The sequence below is a fragment of the Erythranthe guttata genome, chromosome 9 (assembly GCF_056151865.1).
Source record: "Erythranthe guttata isolate IM_541 chromosome 9, IM_541, whole genome shotgun sequence".
In the NCBI taxonomy this organism is placed as follows: Eukaryota; Viridiplantae; Streptophyta; class Magnoliopsida; order Lamiales; family Phrymaceae; genus Erythranthe; species Erythranthe guttata.
In genome coordinates, this window is record NC_142541.1 from 11,884,594 (window position 1) to 11,904,048 (window position 19,455).

General features: G+C 34.1%; 2 protein-coding genes across 2 annotated transcripts; one reads left to right on the forward strand and one right to left on the reverse strand.

Moving 5' to 3' along the window:
• Positions 1-11,996: 11,996 nt before the first annotated feature.
• Positions 11,997-14,491, forward strand: LOC105955052 (GDSL esterase/lipase At3g48460). The gene is made up of 2 exons (XM_012978752.2): positions 11,997-12,731; positions 13,829-14,491. The coding sequence occupies exons 1-2, from the start codon at positions 12,066-12,068 to the stop codon at positions 14,336-14,338; spliced, it is 1,176 nt and encodes a 391-aa protein (XP_012834206.1). The 5' UTR covers positions 11,997-12,065; the 3' UTR covers positions 14,339-14,491.
• Positions 14,492-15,658: 1,167 nt separating this feature from the next.
• LOC105955036 (E3 ubiquitin-protein ligase AIRP2) lies at positions 15,659-19,177 on the reverse strand. Its single transcript, XM_012978734.2, has 5 exons — positions 18,818-19,177; positions 17,835-17,997; positions 17,677-17,743; positions 16,824-17,061; positions 15,659-16,087 (listed from the first exon to the last, which is right to left on the reverse strand). Exons 1-5 carry the CDS (start codon positions 18,901-18,903, stop codon positions 15,877-15,879), a joined length of 765 nt encoding a protein of 254 aa, XP_012834188.1. The 5' UTR covers positions 18,904-19,177; the 3' UTR covers positions 15,659-15,876.
• Between the last annotated feature and the right edge of the window lie 278 nt (positions 19,178-19,455).

Sequence of the window (19,455 nt, forward strand, 5' to 3'; positions counted from 1 at the left end):
AAACATTTTCGTCTACCATTTTTTTTCCAAAAATCTACTACTGTTGCTCCATTTGAAATTATTCATGCTGATTTATGGACTTCTCATATCTCTAAAAAAAAAAATAATAAAAAAAAAAACGAGACACAAAAGAAAATCATAAAATGAGTGAACATTTGACACCCTGCCGATTGGAGTGGTATCAATTCTACAATATTAACTACTAATAAAGAGTTAATTGACAAAGGGACTTACTTTTTACGGTTAAAAAATTGCTATTTGTAGTTCAAACTTAATCTCCTCTCTCACTAGAAAAAAACCTCTCTCATTAACAATAGAAGATAATTTGGCATAAAGTCATTTTTGTTAACGTGATATACGAACACAAATGAGCTCATCAGATGAAGATCGGGACACACATCATAACGAGGTAAAAATTTTGTCATTTCGTTCAAAAAATTTGAACAGAAAGGGCAAAAAGCCCAACCTGGGCGCCCGAAGCTGTTTTTCACGCCCAAGTTGGGCGTGAAAACCACCGATCCACGCCCATTTAGGGCGTGCAAAACACCGGTCCACGCCCAAACTGAGTGTGTGTAACATCTTCCGGCGCCCGGCTTGGGCGCCCCCCCCCCCCCCCCCCCCCCCCCCCCCCCCCCCCCCCCCCCCCCCCCCCGTTTTTTTTTGCTTTTTATTTTATTTTTAATGTTTTTACGTTTTTTCAGGGAAACCAACACAATACGGCTGAAGCTGAAGTCGATCATACTGATTATTTTACAACAACTCAATGGTAGATTGGGCGAGGTCCGTTGCTAGAAATATGTTTGTAAAGTTGGCTAAAATAAGTGGCCCTAAAAATAAAACGTACCTGACTTGTGACCTTGGGGCGAAATGAGATACACCATCAAATAACCCAACTGCGCCCGAGAAGATGGACTGGTAGCAAAAAAATTCATTGTGGTTTCCGGACGCGGGAGTGAAACGGTTGGTCGATAGTTGGGAGCTCAGATTATTATATGGGAAGCATAATCATTATCCGGTATATACGTTTGGGCATGTCAAAAATTCATTGTGTCCATTGTCTCAAAAGGAGTTGGAAATTATTAAAGATCTGTCAAAAAGTCATGTGCCGCCGAAGAAGATTATGGCTAACTTAAAACAAAAGGGCTTGGGTCTCGATGCGTATATGAAACAAATATACAATTTAAAGGATCATTTCAAAAAAGAAGCTAGGGGTGATCATACAGTGATGCAACATTTGATTGGGTTGCTTGAGGAGCACAACTTTTACAAGTGGATTCGTACTGATGAAACAACACGTGTTGATTTGATATGGGCTCACCCTTAGTCTGTCCAATTGTTAAGGAAGTTTACGTACGTTATACTACTTGACATTACTTACAAAACCAAACAATACAAAATGCCTTTGTTGGAGATTGTTGGTGTTACTTCTGTGGGTTATAATTTTACTGTTGGAGTGGTATTTATGCGCCATAAAAATGAAGACCTTATACCTAGGTGTTGGTGTTAGGGAATGTATTTCTGACCGTGGATCATTTTTTATGTCTTTGAAACATTAACATGTATGTGGGTCATCGTGTTGCACGATGTTTGGGCAATAGTAAGTCGCAAGGGATTGCATTCGTACGGAGGCTGTGACAAAATGTTGTAACATCGCTATGTAAGGAAGATTTCAACAGGAATTACATGGCTTTGATGGACGAGTACGCAAATTATCCATAGTTGATCGAGTACCTCCAAGACACTTGGATCATATACAAATAAAAATTTGTTTGTGCGTGGACGGATTATATTTTTCATTTGGCTAATACGGCGACTAGCAGGCATTTATTTTTTGTTAAACACAAATATGTAACTTAATGCAATTTTGTGTACTGAAATGTAACATATTTTAATCATATTATGGTGTAAAGTAATCATAGAGCATTGAAGAGATGGTTGGATGCGTCCACATGTACATTTGACCAGGGCCGGCCCTGGGGTGGGGCGAGCAGGGCCCACGCCCAGGGCCCAATTTCATAGGGGCCCAAAATTTTAAAATTTTAATATATGTATTATGTATTTTTATGTGAAAAAAATATTTTATGGTTTTAAAAAAAATATTTTTCTAATTTTATCAAAAAAAAAATTTACTCTTTTATTCTTTTTTTCTTTTTTATAAATTTATTTTAAAAATAAATGTGATTTTTTTTTATTCTTTTACTCTTTTTTACCCCCGAACTACTGAACATTTATACTCTCGCCCCGGGCCCCCGATTACGCCGGACCGGCCCTGCATTTGACACATTTTGGGCACAGTATCATTCACAAATAACATATCAACTTAATGATATCCTGAATGAATTTGCGAAGTCAAAGAGGATTCGGGCTAAGACGATTAATGTGCTTGTGTTTAAAATTTTGTCTTGGTGGAAAGTAACCATAGCACATTGAAGAGATGGTTGGATGCGTCCACAGATGTAAATACTCAGCGAATGGGATGCACATGTCTTGGATCGTCCTGAAGAAATCATCGGGTATGGCGTGATATCCTGGAATATTCGGCGGAGGGAAGTGATCGTAAAAGTATGGATGCAACACTGGGGTGATGTCGTATACAAATGGAACTGCAGATGGCTCCGCTCTCTCCACCGACTCGACTCTAGGATCTATACGGGGGTGGGTACGGTAGAGATACCCACGGTAAATAATGGGAGTCCGACTCCCAAGGCGGACACGCCCAACGACCATAATAATCTCGATCAAACATGTGCACGTGGGGAGTAAAACTGATCGTCAGGCTCGTAGTCAACTATGTAAGATGTTAATTCTCTCTCCCTCTTAGCACCTCGAATCGGAAGAATAGGGGGCGCCGGAATAATCAGAATAAAGACAAACTGACGCAAAGCTCTATCGGGCATGTAAGGCTTGACAATATCTATCCATCGAATAGTCTTGTGGTGGACGGTCTTGTCAACATCACGTGCCACATTCAACCCAAATGACGTCCAATTCACCTATTGTATGTAGCAATAGACATGTATTAATAAAAATAGTAAATATACAAATATTAAATTATTTAAACTTGTTACTTACATCAGACGCACGCATGGAATCTACACGTCGACGGTACTCCACAACTATAGAATCGTTCTTAGGGATATGATGCGTCACCTGCACCACGGCTCCCCCGGTACATGTGCATTAACCATCGGAGGCCGGAAGCACGGAAAATACTCATATATCCAACACTACATAAATAATAATACGGAATATTAAACATAACATCGAAACTTATTAATAAAAAGGCCAATGTAGCAAAACCCCAAGAATACTCGTGAATCTGATTGATGTGCTCTTAAAGTGGAAAAAAATCTGCTTTCACCTTCGATCCACTTTTATCGACGAACAACAGCTTTTTGAGCAAGTAAGCTATATATGCTCGTACGCGAAACTCGGGTGGACACGTAGAATTTTTACCGTACATCACATCTTACTCATCTAACTGGGGGCCGCCACCGTACCACTACTGCTCCATAAGTGCACCTTCAATACCAAACGCTCTCTCACCTGCCTCAATCGCTTGTGCCTTATCCATGTTAGTGTTAGGGCGATGTCCACTAACTCGCAAATGCATTATGTAATGCACATCATGGGGAGTAATTGTTAGTGGATATGAAAGTGTTGGTGTTTGGCAGCCACCTCTCAATAAAAGCCTCTATCAGTGAATTATTGTAAGCGGGGCGGAATTTAGGATTTTGGACAGGAGTAGATCCACCGGAAGTAGTAGCAACTCTAGTCAAAGTAGAAGGCGGAGTCGGACGTCCTCATCATCATCATCTAATGGAAAATCAGGAGTCGGAAAATGATACTGCCCCTGAAAACGTACTCCTGCATCATCTAATGGAAAATCAGGAGTTGGGAACCGATATTGCCCCTGAAAACGTACTCCTGCGTCATCCTTGTCCTCATGCGGATCCATATATGCATCCACCTCCGCCTCGACCTCCGCCTCTATCGCCGCAGGTGCTCGTGGTTGTTTAAAAATCACTGTCTATTCGCCACGCCGTGTGGAACTAGTAACCTTTCGATTATGTGTTATGCCCTCTCGTTGTGCAGTAGTCTCCTCCACTAGATCCGCAGGGGACGAATCATAGGCCCCCTTCCCTTTTCCCATCTTCAGTTTTTTAACCCAATTAGACATCCTGCAAATATAAGAGATATTCAAATAAGTAAAATTGAAAAAAAAAAATAATAATAAAAATGTTGAACGCCCAGACAGGACGCCCAAACCGGGCGCCCATGGCAGAACCAAACGTCCAAACCGGGCGCGCATGGCCGAACCGAACGCCCAAACCGTTCGATCACCAGCATTTTCCACGCCCAAATTGGGCGTGAAAAATGCTGGTGGCCGCCCAGTTTGGGCGATCACGAAGCACGATTTTGGCAAAAAAAACAGCCATACAAACCGATTTGTAGGGCTGTTTAACATGAAATTACAACCAAAATTTCATACCCAATGCACAAAAAATGTTTATGAGTTGAAAATGCCTCAAACTTTCGATAAACTTGCCTTGTTTTTGCTTGAATTCAAATGTTTTGATTTTTTTTTTAACTGTTTTGGGTTTTGGGGGGAGTGGGTGGGAAAGGGGTTCTAGTGAGAGAAATGTTTTTGGGTATGAACTGCAAATAGCAAAGTTCTAACTCCAAAAAGCATTTCACTTGACAAAAGATGAAAAATAAGTTATGGTTAGCTTGTTTTCTAAGTCAATAGAGAGGCATTTGAGACATGTAATTTAAAAAAAGAAAAGAAATTGTACTAAAGAATTATACTATTTTTAAATGAATATTCAAATACCAAAATGACTTTGTTAATATTGAGTTTGAAAATAAGTTGACCGGTAATACTCCTTAAATATAGTAAAACTAAAAAAACGATCGTTTATGTTTATGTAGGACATTTAGTAAAATGAATAACGAGTTCAAGCACATAAAATATTATGATAATTTTTTTTTTTATGCAAAGATAAATTCTCAAGAAGAAAATACACATGGTACGTGAAAATATAGATCTCTAGAAGAAATCGTACTCAATAAAGCTATAATCCATTTTTTTGTAAATATAATGTTTTAAAGGGAATCCAGTACCGGAAAATGATATAACGAGCTTTTGAATGAGTATGAACAAATATGGAGGAGTATTAAAGATGTTACTGATAAACACGCTTACAATTATTTTTGAACAGTGAAAAGCCTGAAATTCGTAAATATAAACATATGTCTATATGCAGTTGGCCATACAATTATAAATTTAATTTGTCAAGGGAATTTAATTATACATTGACTTGAAGTTAACACATATAAAGTGTAGAGTCTTTAGAACAAAAGTGGGTAAATTCATTGTGGTAGATTTGAATACCTTTTGAAAATATATTTTGTTATATGATATATTGATAAAATCAATTTTTAACATTCAAATGAGTTGACATGCGTCATATAGACGCAAGTACTGCATATTTATATGGATCATTATATAATAATATTGAAATAAAATTTTCAAAAATTAAAATGTTTTGAGCATATAATCAAAAGTCTTATGAGTTAGACCATAGTGATAATCCATTTACGAATTACATGGAACATGGTGTAGTCACTTTGGTGAATATTGTACCATGTTAACAAAATGAATATCAAATAATTTGATATGAGATTAAAATTATTGGAAGAATAAGTTTTGTCTCGACTTGTAGATCGAGCATTAGTATCATAGAATATTTATCCATCGGTTTAAAATGATTTTAGGGCAAAATATGCACTTTACCCCTTTGTACTACACCATATATGTAACACCTACTAGCTCCAGCTATCGAACGTTTAATCTTTCTCACCAAATACTCTACTTCCCAATTCAACATCGTTCGCATTAATCGCGAAGTAGTACTCCCCCTCCTACTGCATTATTGAACTTCTTAGCACCCTATTAAACTTTAGACAACCTTCAACTTAAACATTCAACATATTTAATTAATGTTATCAATTATGCTAATAGTTAATGTTATTCCTTTAATTTACTACCCTTTGCTATTTGCAACCTATATGCTAGTAGGAATTCGTTGGTATTGGTAGTTTTTAATTTGAATCATATGTTAATGAAATAATGTTTTATAGCATTTATTTTCCCTATTGTACAGTGCAATTGGAATTTAATGAAACTAAATTATTAGATTCAAAAATTAAAATTCGGTAAAACAACACGTTTTTATAAAGGTTTGTTAGTTTTATTGAAAGAGCCTGAATAAATTTCAAACTAATTATATGCAAATATATTTTATGAATATTTCTAGGGTTCGAGTCCCCTCTCATACTTTCCCTTGTAATTGACTTGAATTAAAAAAAAAAAAAAAAAAGAATTACGAATAAATTTATTTTTATCATCAACTAGTATCAAAAGACAAATGAAATCAGGGGCGAGTCCACCCAAGGGCTAGGGTGGACTCAAGCCCCCCCTCACTTCAAAAATTTTCTCTACTATATATATATATATATATATATATATATATATATATATATATATATATATATATATATATATATATATATATATATATATATATATTTTATTTATTAGCTACCCAATTATATTATTTTATTCGGTTACTTTTACTCTATTTAAGCAGGACCGGTTCTGAGGGGAGGAGAAGTAGGCGGTCGCCTAGGGCCCCCGAATTTTTGTAAAAATTTAGGGTCCCCAAATTTTTTTTATACCCTTTATATATTAGTATTTATTTAAAAAAAATATATATTATATGCATAATTATTGCGAACTCCATGAATAGATATTGATCAACGATTTTTAATATTTCTATAATTCCTCTAATCATGGAGCCCCCAATTATAATAGTGCATTAGCTATTTATCTTTCTATATTTACACTTCTTTTAGTGCCACTTAATGAAAATTATCGTTAAAAAAAATCGGGGGCGCTGCCCCCGAACCCCCAGAAATTTATAGCCTTGCCTCTAGCTATATACCTTACAAAAACGAGTTCACATAGATTTTATCATCTTTTTAGAAAGAGTTCTAACGTAGATTGTAGAAGGGGCCCCGAAATCTCAGGAACACCCCTCTATTTAAGCCAACTTATTCAAAGTCGCCTCACTTCTCAAAGCCCCCTTCATGTCTGACTTGTCTACATTTTTTATTTCCCAACTTCGTTCTCGTTCTTTGGAAAAAGGAAAAAAAAAACTTTGTTTTATCGCATAGTTGCACTAATGGCGGTTAAATAGCTACCCACAGCCGATCGAACGCACACCGACGATCAATTAACGTTTGACGTCTTTTCTTTCATCTTAATTTTCATAATGAATATTAATTAAAAGTCCATTGTGTAAATTTCATAATCGAGTTGATATTCATGTTTCTTAGACTCTTATAGCAATTTAACTTTTGGTATTATCTTCTGAAAATGGAGGAAAAAAAATTCATATCAAATTTTTATCTTAAATTTCTTTGATAGCAAATTTTTTTTCAGGGGCTCTGCCCCCGAACCCCCGATATATTTAAGCCCCCCCTCAGAACTTTTTCTGGCCTCGCCACTGAATGAAATATACAAAACGTTCAATGTATATCACGCCATGCAAATGTTATATTTAAAATATTAAAATAGAAAATTATATCTTTAAAATATTAACTACTAACACTTAAATGACTTAATTGTTAAATTGCAGGTGGTAACTAGTGTTTTTATAGTATGGGTAAGTGTTACTTATGTTATAGTACAATAGGGGTAAATTGTATCTTACCCCTGACTTTTTTATATGGTAAAATTGATTCAATGTGTGTCCGATCTTTAGATATATCAAATGAGGTGGCCGAACCTTTTTTAAGTTTTCTAAACTCGCGAATTTAGAAGAGAGACGATATTGACAATCGATAGATGTTACAGTATTTTATTGACAAGGTTTTAACAAGGTAGTGTCACGCTCGCAAAGTTTCAAATGGATGTGTATTATTTTTTATTTCGTTTAGGTTTTGTCTGATTGGATTTTTCTAACAAGATTTTTAACGAGACATATTTCATTAAGCGAATATCCACCATTACTCACCATCTATCACCACCATTGTTCACAAATGCACCATTAAGGAGTAGTAATTCATGACCTTTGATTTGAGTGGTCTTTCTTGTGATATATCTTGTGCTATATATGGAGCATCATGTAATGTTATTTGTACAAACACGAAAGAATAAGAAAACAATATATTTATTTCTTTCTATAACGCTCTCTCAATTCCTCTTTACTTTGTAATATAGAGCAGTATATTGAAGATTTTCCAAACTTAAACCTCTACAAATTAATACAGTTAAGACCGACTTAATTCTATTAATTTAGCAAGATATTAAATTATCTATAAATTAATAATTATTAATTATATACATTAATTAAGAATTTATTAATTTATGAAGTTATTGTTATTAATTTTATTTTCAATAAATATTAAATACAATTATGGATGAATCGTTAGATGGTGAAGTTAGCCAATAGCAGCAAAATCTAATCAATGAGTTGAAGTTTCGTGAAAAAATGGTTTGTTGGATATATATCTTAAACAAATTTGAAGAAAATAACGTAACTTCAGAGATGTTGACTGACGAGTAAATAATTGAGAGCATCATGGAAAGTAATAAAGATGATGAAGTTGAAAATGATACTATAAATCCTGTTCCTCGGACGGAAGCTCTTAGAGCAACAATGTTATTGAACAACTTCTTGTTGAGTTATGGCAAATCACAAAAATACATCAAAAGTTCTTACCATACTATGTAAAGTGAGGGATTGGATTTAATGTGGTATTATGAACTTTAACAAGAAACAAAACAAATTGAATCATATACATAAATCTTTATAGATTTATCATAAATGTAAACTGTAATGTACTATATATTCGAAGAGTTATTTCTAGGCATTATTAATTTATATATTAGACTGAATGTATAAAGTTTTTAAAATATGTATGTATTATCTTATAAATTTAGAGAATTATTAATTTAGCACTTTGTTTATGAATTGGGACCGGAAAAAAAATGTATTTAAGTGATGTTATTAATCCACCAGATATTACTTTAGAGACGTGCTATTTTCACTCTCAAAATATCTTATTTCACTACAAAATTACATATAGTTCCTATTTTACTAATTTCTTCTTCTTTCACCTATATTCTGTACCGTCGACCACTAAACTAATTAAAATATTTACTAAAAAAAACTCCACCATTTTTCACTGGAATCTTTACCACAAAATCTCACCCTCTCCACCTTAGGGGAACAATACTTTCATCAGAGAAAAACATCTCCGAAGGTCAAAAGAGCAGGCGTTCACGTTCTTGGAGAAATGAATTAATTAAAAGTGCTTGTATGGAATGTCTTGAACTTCCTCCAAAATTGGCTATGTTAGCTTAATATAATTCCGTATCCTAAAAAAAATTACATAATCTGTAGGTCATCTGATATAAAAGTTTAAATATTTTGTATTAAATATTTCGTTGCAAAAAAAAATATAGAAATAACTTAGAACACATGAATATTAAGCGAATATAAAGAAGGATGTTGGTGATTAAAAATTTGAAAGATATTTATGATATTTTATATATTCTTAGATGTGAATTAAAATATTTTAAAGGTGAAAATAACACCAATCTTAATTTATGGAGGTTTTACTGCCGTCGTACTCAAGTCACATGGTCGAGTCCCCAAGGTCTCATATTTAGTGCACCTAATTTCAGGTCACATCATTTTTTGTGCATCCAATGCACCGAACAAGTAGTTCAAAAATTGAAGGCAATAAATCATCTTAATTGCCAACTACTCTCGCGCGTGAATCTTGCCTTCTATCCTTTACTTCATCTCCATACTCATTTATTTCACCAATTGATTGATTCTCCTTTTAAATAAATTTAAAAAAATAAATAAATAAAAGAAGTTGCCATGGCTTTATTAAACCCATTTTTGGAATGTCCACAATATTCTCAAATCTCAACTACTCCTTCTATTAAAATGACTATTGTTTTACCTTGGACTCGAATTGGATTGGGTCGATCGATTATCGACCTAAAAACCGACTCAGCCGACAAATTAATTTTGCTCAAATTTGAAAACCATTGTCGAACCAATCTTTGTGGGTCAGTTGATGGTTGACAACCAAATATTTGGTTCCGAAATTGATCGGTTGATGAGTATACTCGCTACCTAGTTCACTTCAAAAAAATTTCAAGTAAAAGTATGCACATTCTCCCCAAGTACCACTCGGCATTATCGTCTATCAGTTTAAAATAGTTAATAGCAATTCGATAAAATTATAATTTCGAAATTCTAACTAATTTCATACATTCACATTCCCAAATTCTTGTCGAAGATTTATGTCAATCGTTTTTTCTTGTTGATTTTTTTTTTTTAATTTTAAATCATAACTATTTTGATAATTTCTATACTCACTGGAAAAAAAAAAACGCACCCTTTGTTTTATATATATATATATATATATATATATATATATATATATATATATATATATATATATATATATATATATATATATATATATATATATATATATATATATATATATATATATATATATATATATATATATATATATATATCAACTTTTAATAGTATTAGAAACCATCAACCGACCCATTATAGATGGGTTGGTCAAATTTTTTGACCCGATCTAATGGTTCAGTTAAAAAATTATTATTCACCTGAAAATATGATCAGTAATGGGTAGATTGCTGGACAACAATCAATCCAATTCTGGCCATAGTTTTAGCTACATATGTATTAGGAAAACTAATACTCCCTCCGTTCCTAAATATGTGTCGTTTTTCACCTTGGCACAAATCTTAAGAATCTCAATAAATATGTCTTGATTTTAGGAAAATAGATATTGATGGACCAAAATACCCTTGTTTATTAATTAATGCATGAAGAGTGTTATAGAGTTAATAAGGGTAAAATTGAAAAATAAGTAATTAATGCAGCATTGGAATTGTAAAGTGACAAATAATATGGAACAAAAAAAATTCTCAAAAGAGACAAATATTATGGAACATAGGGAGTAATATGTATTGTTATTAGGAAAAATATATGTAATAAGACTAAATTACCCTTCCATTAATTCTCTTTTTAATAACTACTCTCCATAATGGTGAGAATTAATGTTCGCTGGAATTTAAGATTAATAAGAGCAAATATGAGAAAAGTTTTCTCAATTTTAAAATAACTGTGGATTTAGTTTGTGCGAACTATTAAATACTCCCTCATTCTCTTAATACTTGTCACTTTTGCCAGTTTTTTACATTTCAAATTATTTGTCATTTTACTATTCCAATTAATAATTAATTGTAATCTTTTCAATTTTGCTTTTCTCACTCGTAATTAATTGAAATATAATTAGTTAAAAATCAATTAATGGCATGGGCATTTTAGTGATTTACTATACTTTTTGTTATTATCTATGCATATTTATTGAATTTCTTAATATATGTGCAATTAACAAAAGTGACAACTATTGAGGGAAATAATGAGTAACTCAATAACTATAATAAATATGAACGAATTTTAGGAAATAACACATAGTGTGACTAAATACTCATATACTCACTCTGTCCCATATTATATGTCTTTTTTAATTGGGACGGAGGGAGTAATTACTAACTTTATTTTCATTAACTCTGTCTCAAGCAAGTAATAGTAACAAGCCCAATTTTGACAAGACAATAATTAATCTATCATTAGAATGCTTAAGTGACAGACAAATAGCATGAAACAAGAAAAAATTCTCAAAGCGACAGTTAATTCAGGGCGGATGGAGTAATTAATACAAAAACGGTGGATAATATAAATAAATAAAAAATAAAAAAATAAAAAATCAAGATGAATTGACCGAGTGAGTAATACATGTTGGTAAAATTGGTTGAGGGTTATGTAATTAATTTTTGCAATACAAAGAAATTTTACCAATACCAACTCATTTATATAAACCTCAAACACCTCAACCTACAAACCAAAACAAACAAAGAATTAAAAAAAATGGCCATTCCATTCAAAATTTCAGCTCCTCACACCACTCTCACAATCACAACCACCACCACCATATTATTACTATGCTTAGTGTGCGCCGCCGATCAATCGACAATTCACCGTCCGATTCGCCCTTTCAGAAGCGTGTACGCATTCGGCGACTCGTACACGGACACCGGCAACACCCGGTCCGACTCCGGCCCGAGCGGTTTCATGTTCGTCTCCAACCTCCCGTACGGACGCACATTCTTCCGTCGCCCCACCAACCGATACTCCGACGGCCGCCTAGTCATCGACTTCGTGGCCCAAACCCTGTCCCTGCGGTTCCTACCGCCGTACCTCGATCCGAAGGCCGATAAATCCTCCGGCGTCAACTTCGCCGTGGCGGGGTCAACGGCTATAGTCCACAGCTTCTTTTCGAAGAACAATATGAGTCTGAATATAACGCCGCAGTCGATTCGAACGGAGCTCGATTGGTTCGATAAGTTGTTGCTGGAAGGGAAAGGGTGCCGGGATTCGGTTACGACGCCGGAAGAGTGTGCGCGTGTGTTTAACGATGCGTTGATTTGGGCCGGTGAGATTGGAGCTAATGATTATGCATACAGTTTTGGATCCTCTGTTCCTACTAAAACCATCCAAGAACTTGCCATTAATAGTGTCACTTCCTTTTTAGAGGTAAACTTAACTACTTTACACCTCCACTGTGTGTTTTCTAGTGTTGGTAATTTTCTTTGGAAAATAATCTATTATTTATTTTGGATATATATACTACAATATGCATACACACAATATGTGATGGATTCATTTGGAATATATTAATTTTGGTTTTCACCAGGTTATAGATTCTGTTGTGGAAATTTATGGTTTTGATAAAAAAAACACTTTAATAAAGGGTAAATTACGAAAAACCCAGAACTTAAGCTAAATAACAAAAAACACCCCAATTTTTCGCAATTACAAAAAAACCCCTAAGGTTTGTTCCGTCTTACACCAATCCGCTTACAATATGACTTTTCACGGATTTTTTTTCCAGGGAATAGAATTAACACAATTTCAGATATTTTATTTAAATTTATTTCTCACCTATTTAACATAAGGTATAGTAGTCTGCACAATTTTCCATTAAAACACTTGATCAACAGAGTTAATCAGAGGGGGATTTTGGATATTACAGTGGTGGTGTTTTTCGTTATTTAGCCTAAGTTCAGGGGGTTTTCGTAGTTCACCCTTTCATAAGACATGAAATACTTTTCAAAACTTTAATTTGGGAAAATTACACTTTTCGTCCCTGGAGTTTGCCTCGATTTCACATTCGGTCCCTCTAATTCACAAAAAAACAAATTTAGTCCCTCATGTATCAACAATTTAAACAGTTTGGTCATTTCCGTTTATTTTTCGTTAGTTCTAATAGAATCAAGCATGTTGCCCGTCTCTTTCTCAACTGACGGACTAAAAGTAAATCTACGAAAATGACCAAAAGTGTAAAACTGTTGAAATATGAGTGACCAAATGTGTTTTTTCGTGAAAATGGGGACCAAATATGAAATCGGTGCAAAATTGAGGGACTAAAACTACTATTTTCCCTTTTTAATTCACAAATACCTTATATTATACGTATTAAATTGGGAATCACTAATCTTACAAACTATGCCATGAAAATTGACACAAGTAAGAAAAAATACCTTTATGTGAATCATCAATTACACCCATCCTTTTTTATAATTCCATGCATAATAATTAATGTAATATTATGTTGTGTTTTGAATATGTAGGCATTGCTAAAAAAGGGTGCAAAGTATGTAGTTGTTCAAGGCCTGCCTCCGACGGGGTGCCTAACATTGTCGATGTATCTAGCTCCGTCAGACGACAGAGACAGCTTCGGCTGCGTAGGGAGCGTAAACAACCAAAGCTACGCCCACAACGTTGCCCTCAAAGCCAAACTCCGACTCTTCAGAAAACAATTCCCCAAATCAACCATAGTCTACGCCGATTATTACAACGCGTATTTGGACGTGATAAGAAATGCGGAAAAATACGGTATAAAGAATCTTTACGGAGTGTGCTGTGGATATGGGAATGGAACTTACAACTTCGATTATTTCCATGCGTGCGGGTCCCCTTCTTCGACCTCGTGTGGCAACCCTAACGAGTATGTTAACTGGGACGGGGTTCATCTCACTGAAGCTATGTATAAGGCGGTGGCGGATTTGTTCCTCAATGGTACGACTTATATGCAACCGCCGTTTAGTTATCTCTTGAGCAAGAAACTGAAATCGGGATAGAGATCGATGTAAGAGAAGTCGTTTAATTTTTTAATTTTTTTTTTTTTTTGGTGAGCTTTTGATTGTGGCAGAGTAGAAGATGGTGGAGTTGAGATGTGTTGTAATTGAGAGGAGATTAAATAATGATAATAAAACTGATTTATATGCAACGAACGATATTTAGCATCGGTTTCTTTTCCGAATCAGGTTATATTTCATGAAAGGTTATCGTGAGAAGAAACTAGATGATATACATTATACAAGCATTGTAATAAGAGAAAACGGGACAAACTCAATTCTTGTTTATCTCGTCGAAATTTTCATCGAAATTTTTAGTGATTCCTACGATTTCGGTTAATGAATAAAATTTAAATAAATTAACTGTGTACAAAAGAGAGGTCTCATATTCACAACCAAGCAATGCAGCAAACAGACAGCAAACATGATCGTCTATTCAGCTCGGGATGTCAAGATTTCGAACATAAAAAATCAAATTGTAAAACAAATTATTACTCTCATCCCCGAAATAGATAAACATCAGTCACGAAAAATCAGAAGAAACAAAATCACAAAAAAAATAAAAATAAAATCATAAAGACCGTATCGAACAATAACGGAGCACTACTATTCCATCACTGCAACTCCTTCAGACCGCCTTCACCGACGATGGGGGGGCCGAATAAAGACTAAGAATATGGAAAATGGAATTCCGACCGCCACCAAGAGATATTTGAATATCTAATTCCGACATGTTTTACTCACTTTATAATTTTTTTTAGGATTCCTGCATATTTATTAGTTTTCTTCATAAACAACAAAAAAATAAAAAAATAAAGAAGAAAAATGTTCCGGATTTCCTTTGGTAGAAATGTGTTTCCTGAAACATTGAAATATTCACGGAAACGGCCTCGAAACATTTCGGATGTTAGCGAACACCTAAACGAGTTATTATAAATATGCAATAATCCTAAACACAAATTTATAACATGACCAAAATATCCAACTCATTAATTATTTTACAATTAAGCCTATTTCTCAACTAAGTAAGAATAGTAGTAAAGGGTAAATTTGTAAAAATCACAATAATTTGCACTATTTGGAATTCTAGAAATTATTTGATTCAAAACAAAAATCTCAAGACGACGAGTAATTTGGCACGGAGGCACTATTAGTTCGAGCTCGAATTATTCGAACTTTTGTCGAGCAAGGTCGGATCAACTCATCTATATCCATATAAATAACCTATAACCTGGTTTCAAGCCATTCACCAAAAACCATAATTCGACAATCAACACAGACAATAACCGAAAACAACTAGATACATCTAAATTTCGAACAACGTTAAGAATAAATCTCTTATTTATATAAATATTTGTCTTCAAACTATTGAAGAGCATAAATATTACATTATTATTCACAAATTTCTGTAGCAGTTATACAGGTGAGACCGCACAGAGAATTGAGTGGGCGAAAGGGGCTACCGGACTCTATCGACACGGATTTAATGGTCGGCATTTCACTTTCATTTTCAACTACTAACCTCGTATTATTATTATATATCATAATAAATATTCATAGTAAAATAAGAAGAGAGCATTAGGAATATCTTTAGGCAAGCTGTTTATATAGAGGTAGAAACGCAGCATATCTTCTTTAGAAAGCGTTTCTTGATCTACTACGTCTTCGTTGCATGTCATCACCCATAAATCCCCTGAGTTGACTCTCTTTATGCTGCCTCGACAGAAGGGGCATGATTCTGATCTCATATTCCTGTCGTAACATCGAGAAAAGGACAAAGTAAATCTCAAAGAACAAATATTGATGAATTTGGATTTTAGAGAAATTGTTTTCTGCGTTTTTATTTGTTCAGCTTTTGTTTTAAGAAAAACGGGCTAGATCGATAGGAACAATGATACGTAACTCGTCGTGCTTATAGTTATTGACCCATTATTGGTTAGGCTAGGTAGGGGGTGGAAATTGGACCTCCGAATTTTGCCGATTTCGACCCGAAATTTCACGTGGAACAATTATTTTCATTCCGAATTCCAAAAGTTCTGATTTTTCCGGTTTTTTTTTTTTTGGAATGGAATTGGAATACATATTAGATTCTAATTTCCGATCTGATTTTATTTCATTAAAATTTCCGAAAGTTACTCTTATAATATAAATATTATTGTATATTTTATGTTATAGATTGGAATTACCGAATTCCCATCCCAAAAATCCCAATTTTGGAACAATTTTTTTCATTTCAATTTCCGATTTTCTTAACGGAATTGGAATTAGTTTTTCACTTCTGAATAAAAAATTGAAATTTTCCCGAAAGTGCCAATTCCAATCTGATCCGTCCAATTTCCACCCCTAAAGGACATCACTAAAATCTTCGTTAAAAAATGAGAATTAAGGATTTGAAATCCATGAATATCGAAGAGCAATCTATAACACATTTTAAGAACAAAGTTGTTTCAAAAGATTAAAGAAAAAAACGGGAGTCTGGTGTTCTTACCAGTCACGGTAGCAGTTGATGCACATTGCATGACAGCAATTAGGCAAAACCATCTTCGTGCAAGCCTCTAAGCAAATTCCACATTCATCTTCTCTCTCCAAATCCACATCTAAACAAGCCCTTTTATTAGATTCCGTTTTCTTTTTCGTCACCATTTCAAATCGATTAATTTCATCGTTGTAACTGTCTATCTCCACCGAGTTGTCGTATAGGTGCTCAAGAGACGGTAATATCACACCTGTCAAGTTTCACAAACCCCTTTCAGCAAAAAAAACGTGTATCGAACGTTTTTTTTCTTATCACGTGTTTCCATAAAAAAACTCCGAATAATGTTTAATACGATAGCCGAAAAAAAATCGTAAAAACCAAAATAACAAATTCTCTTACAGCCTAATATTTTTTTTTTTGGGAGAACGAGCATTTTTCTTGGTTTATTGGGAAATTGTGCGTTAGTCCAAAACTATATAGTTTTGCGGCCTAATAAGATTGTGGCAACGAAATGAAACCTAATCAAATGTGCTTGATAGAAATTAGTTCAGTTGTTTTCATGAAAATATCGCTCGTTTATTAGACTTAGGCCCTGTTTGGTAGAACCAAAAAAAACACACTAGAAGGCAAGATAAGCCAAGATAAGGCAAGATAAGCCATGATTACATAATTTTGGCGGGTCGACCCGGTAATTTATTGGGGATACCAAACATCAAGTTAAGTCCAACTATTTAGTTAATCTTGGTTTATCTTGCCAACCAAACGGGGCCTTAGCACATTAAGAATTGCCTTCAATCACACTTATATACACTAACTAGATTTGAAGTCCCTATGTAGAACAAAACGGCAAATATAATAAGCATACCGTAGAATTGTCCAATGCTTGCTTTTCGACCGTGCGACGGAAACTTCTGCTTATTGTCAAGGTGCACCTAAAGAACATACCGGAGCAAGCTTAAGACAAGTTCGTAATCTTAAAATTCAAGAAACAGAAACAACTTCCAAGAATGCAGGTAATTCTACCTTGTAAACAACTATATGGAAAAGATTTAGGTAACTCGGAAGCAAACATGAGGAAGAGCAATTCAACCATTGCAACAAGAACAAATAAACGGGCGCCAAGTGATTGTACTCCAATTTCATTTGCAGGCATGCGCAGCCTTTGGCTCTCGAAATAGAAGCTGCCCTGAAAACGAAAAAACTCGGCCTATTAATATCTCCGTGAAATAAAACAAACTCGGAATGCAAAATACACATGTTACGTACATGGCAAAAATGCGGTGAATTGTGCATTCGAAAAACCCAGAAAAAGATATACACCGTTGATTAATATGATCATACAAGTACGAATCATTATCAAGAATCCGATTTACGGAAGACATTCGGGACAGAAAATCACTGTCGGAACTTAGAACCTAATCTACATTACTGTTTTTTCCACCATGAAAATGTGTCTTTTCGTATTAATTAATCGGAAATTATTTTAAATTGCAGGTGTCTTGTGATCCTAATTGATAATATTAAAAAGATTTATCATTCACCAAGACCAGAGTCAAAGCACACCAGAATTTATAAAAAATGGTAATAAAAAACAAAAAAAAAAAAAAAAAATATATCTCACACAAGAATTGTTCTTTTTGGAATTTTAACAGACTTATGGGATAATCAGCACACACACACACACTAAAAAATAAAAAAAATTGCTTATGGGATTAAAAGAAAATGAAACTAGCAAGTCAAACCGAGGAAAAGGCAAAGGATAAAGCAATAAATAAATTAAAAATAAAAAATAAATAAAAAAAGGCATCTTTAACTCCAGAAAATCTGAAAGATTATCCACTAGATAGCTAAATTCAAGTACAAAATCCACCAAAAATTACCAAATACGCAAACTTTACAATCAAAAAAAAAAAGAACCACGAAAAGCATTCAATTTAGAACAAACATACACTAAATAAAAAAAATAAAAAAAAAAAGAAAAGAAAGAAAAGAAAAGAGAAACCCACAACATATTGGCGTGCTGAATGTCAGACTCAACGGCCTTCAGAGAGTCTTGGCAAGAAGGAGCCTGTTCCAGTTCATAGTACTCCATTTTTCCCTCAAAGATCAAACCTTTTTTTTAGAGAGAGAAAGACAAGGTAGAGAGAGAGAGAGAAAGAGAGAGGGCAAAGAGAAATTGGTTCAAAGCTTCAAAAAGTGAACTGGCCAATTTATAAATAAATAGAGATTATAGACTAGAAAGTTTTAGACTTTTCTTCTGAAACCGGTGTGTGTTTGTGTGTGTTTTTCTTTTTTTTTTTTTTTTTTTCTTTTGAAGAGAGAGGGTCAGAGGGGGGGGGGGGGGTGGTATAAAGTGTAGAAGAAGTAACAGGGCTAACAAAAACAGAGAGACCTAATCAATTTTTTTGAATAACTCTTGCAATAAATAATAATGAAAAAAATTGAAAAATTGGAAAAAGGGGGTTTTGGTCATTGGCAGTAGTTAATGAGTTATGATTGTTGTTGTTGACTGACTACAATCTCATGCCTTTGACTTTTATGGTAACAAAATCTTCTGCTTCAGATTTTTACATATATATCATTAAATTATTACCTTAACATTGTTTTTTGGTAATTAACACATTTTATTTTTTTTCTTTATCCG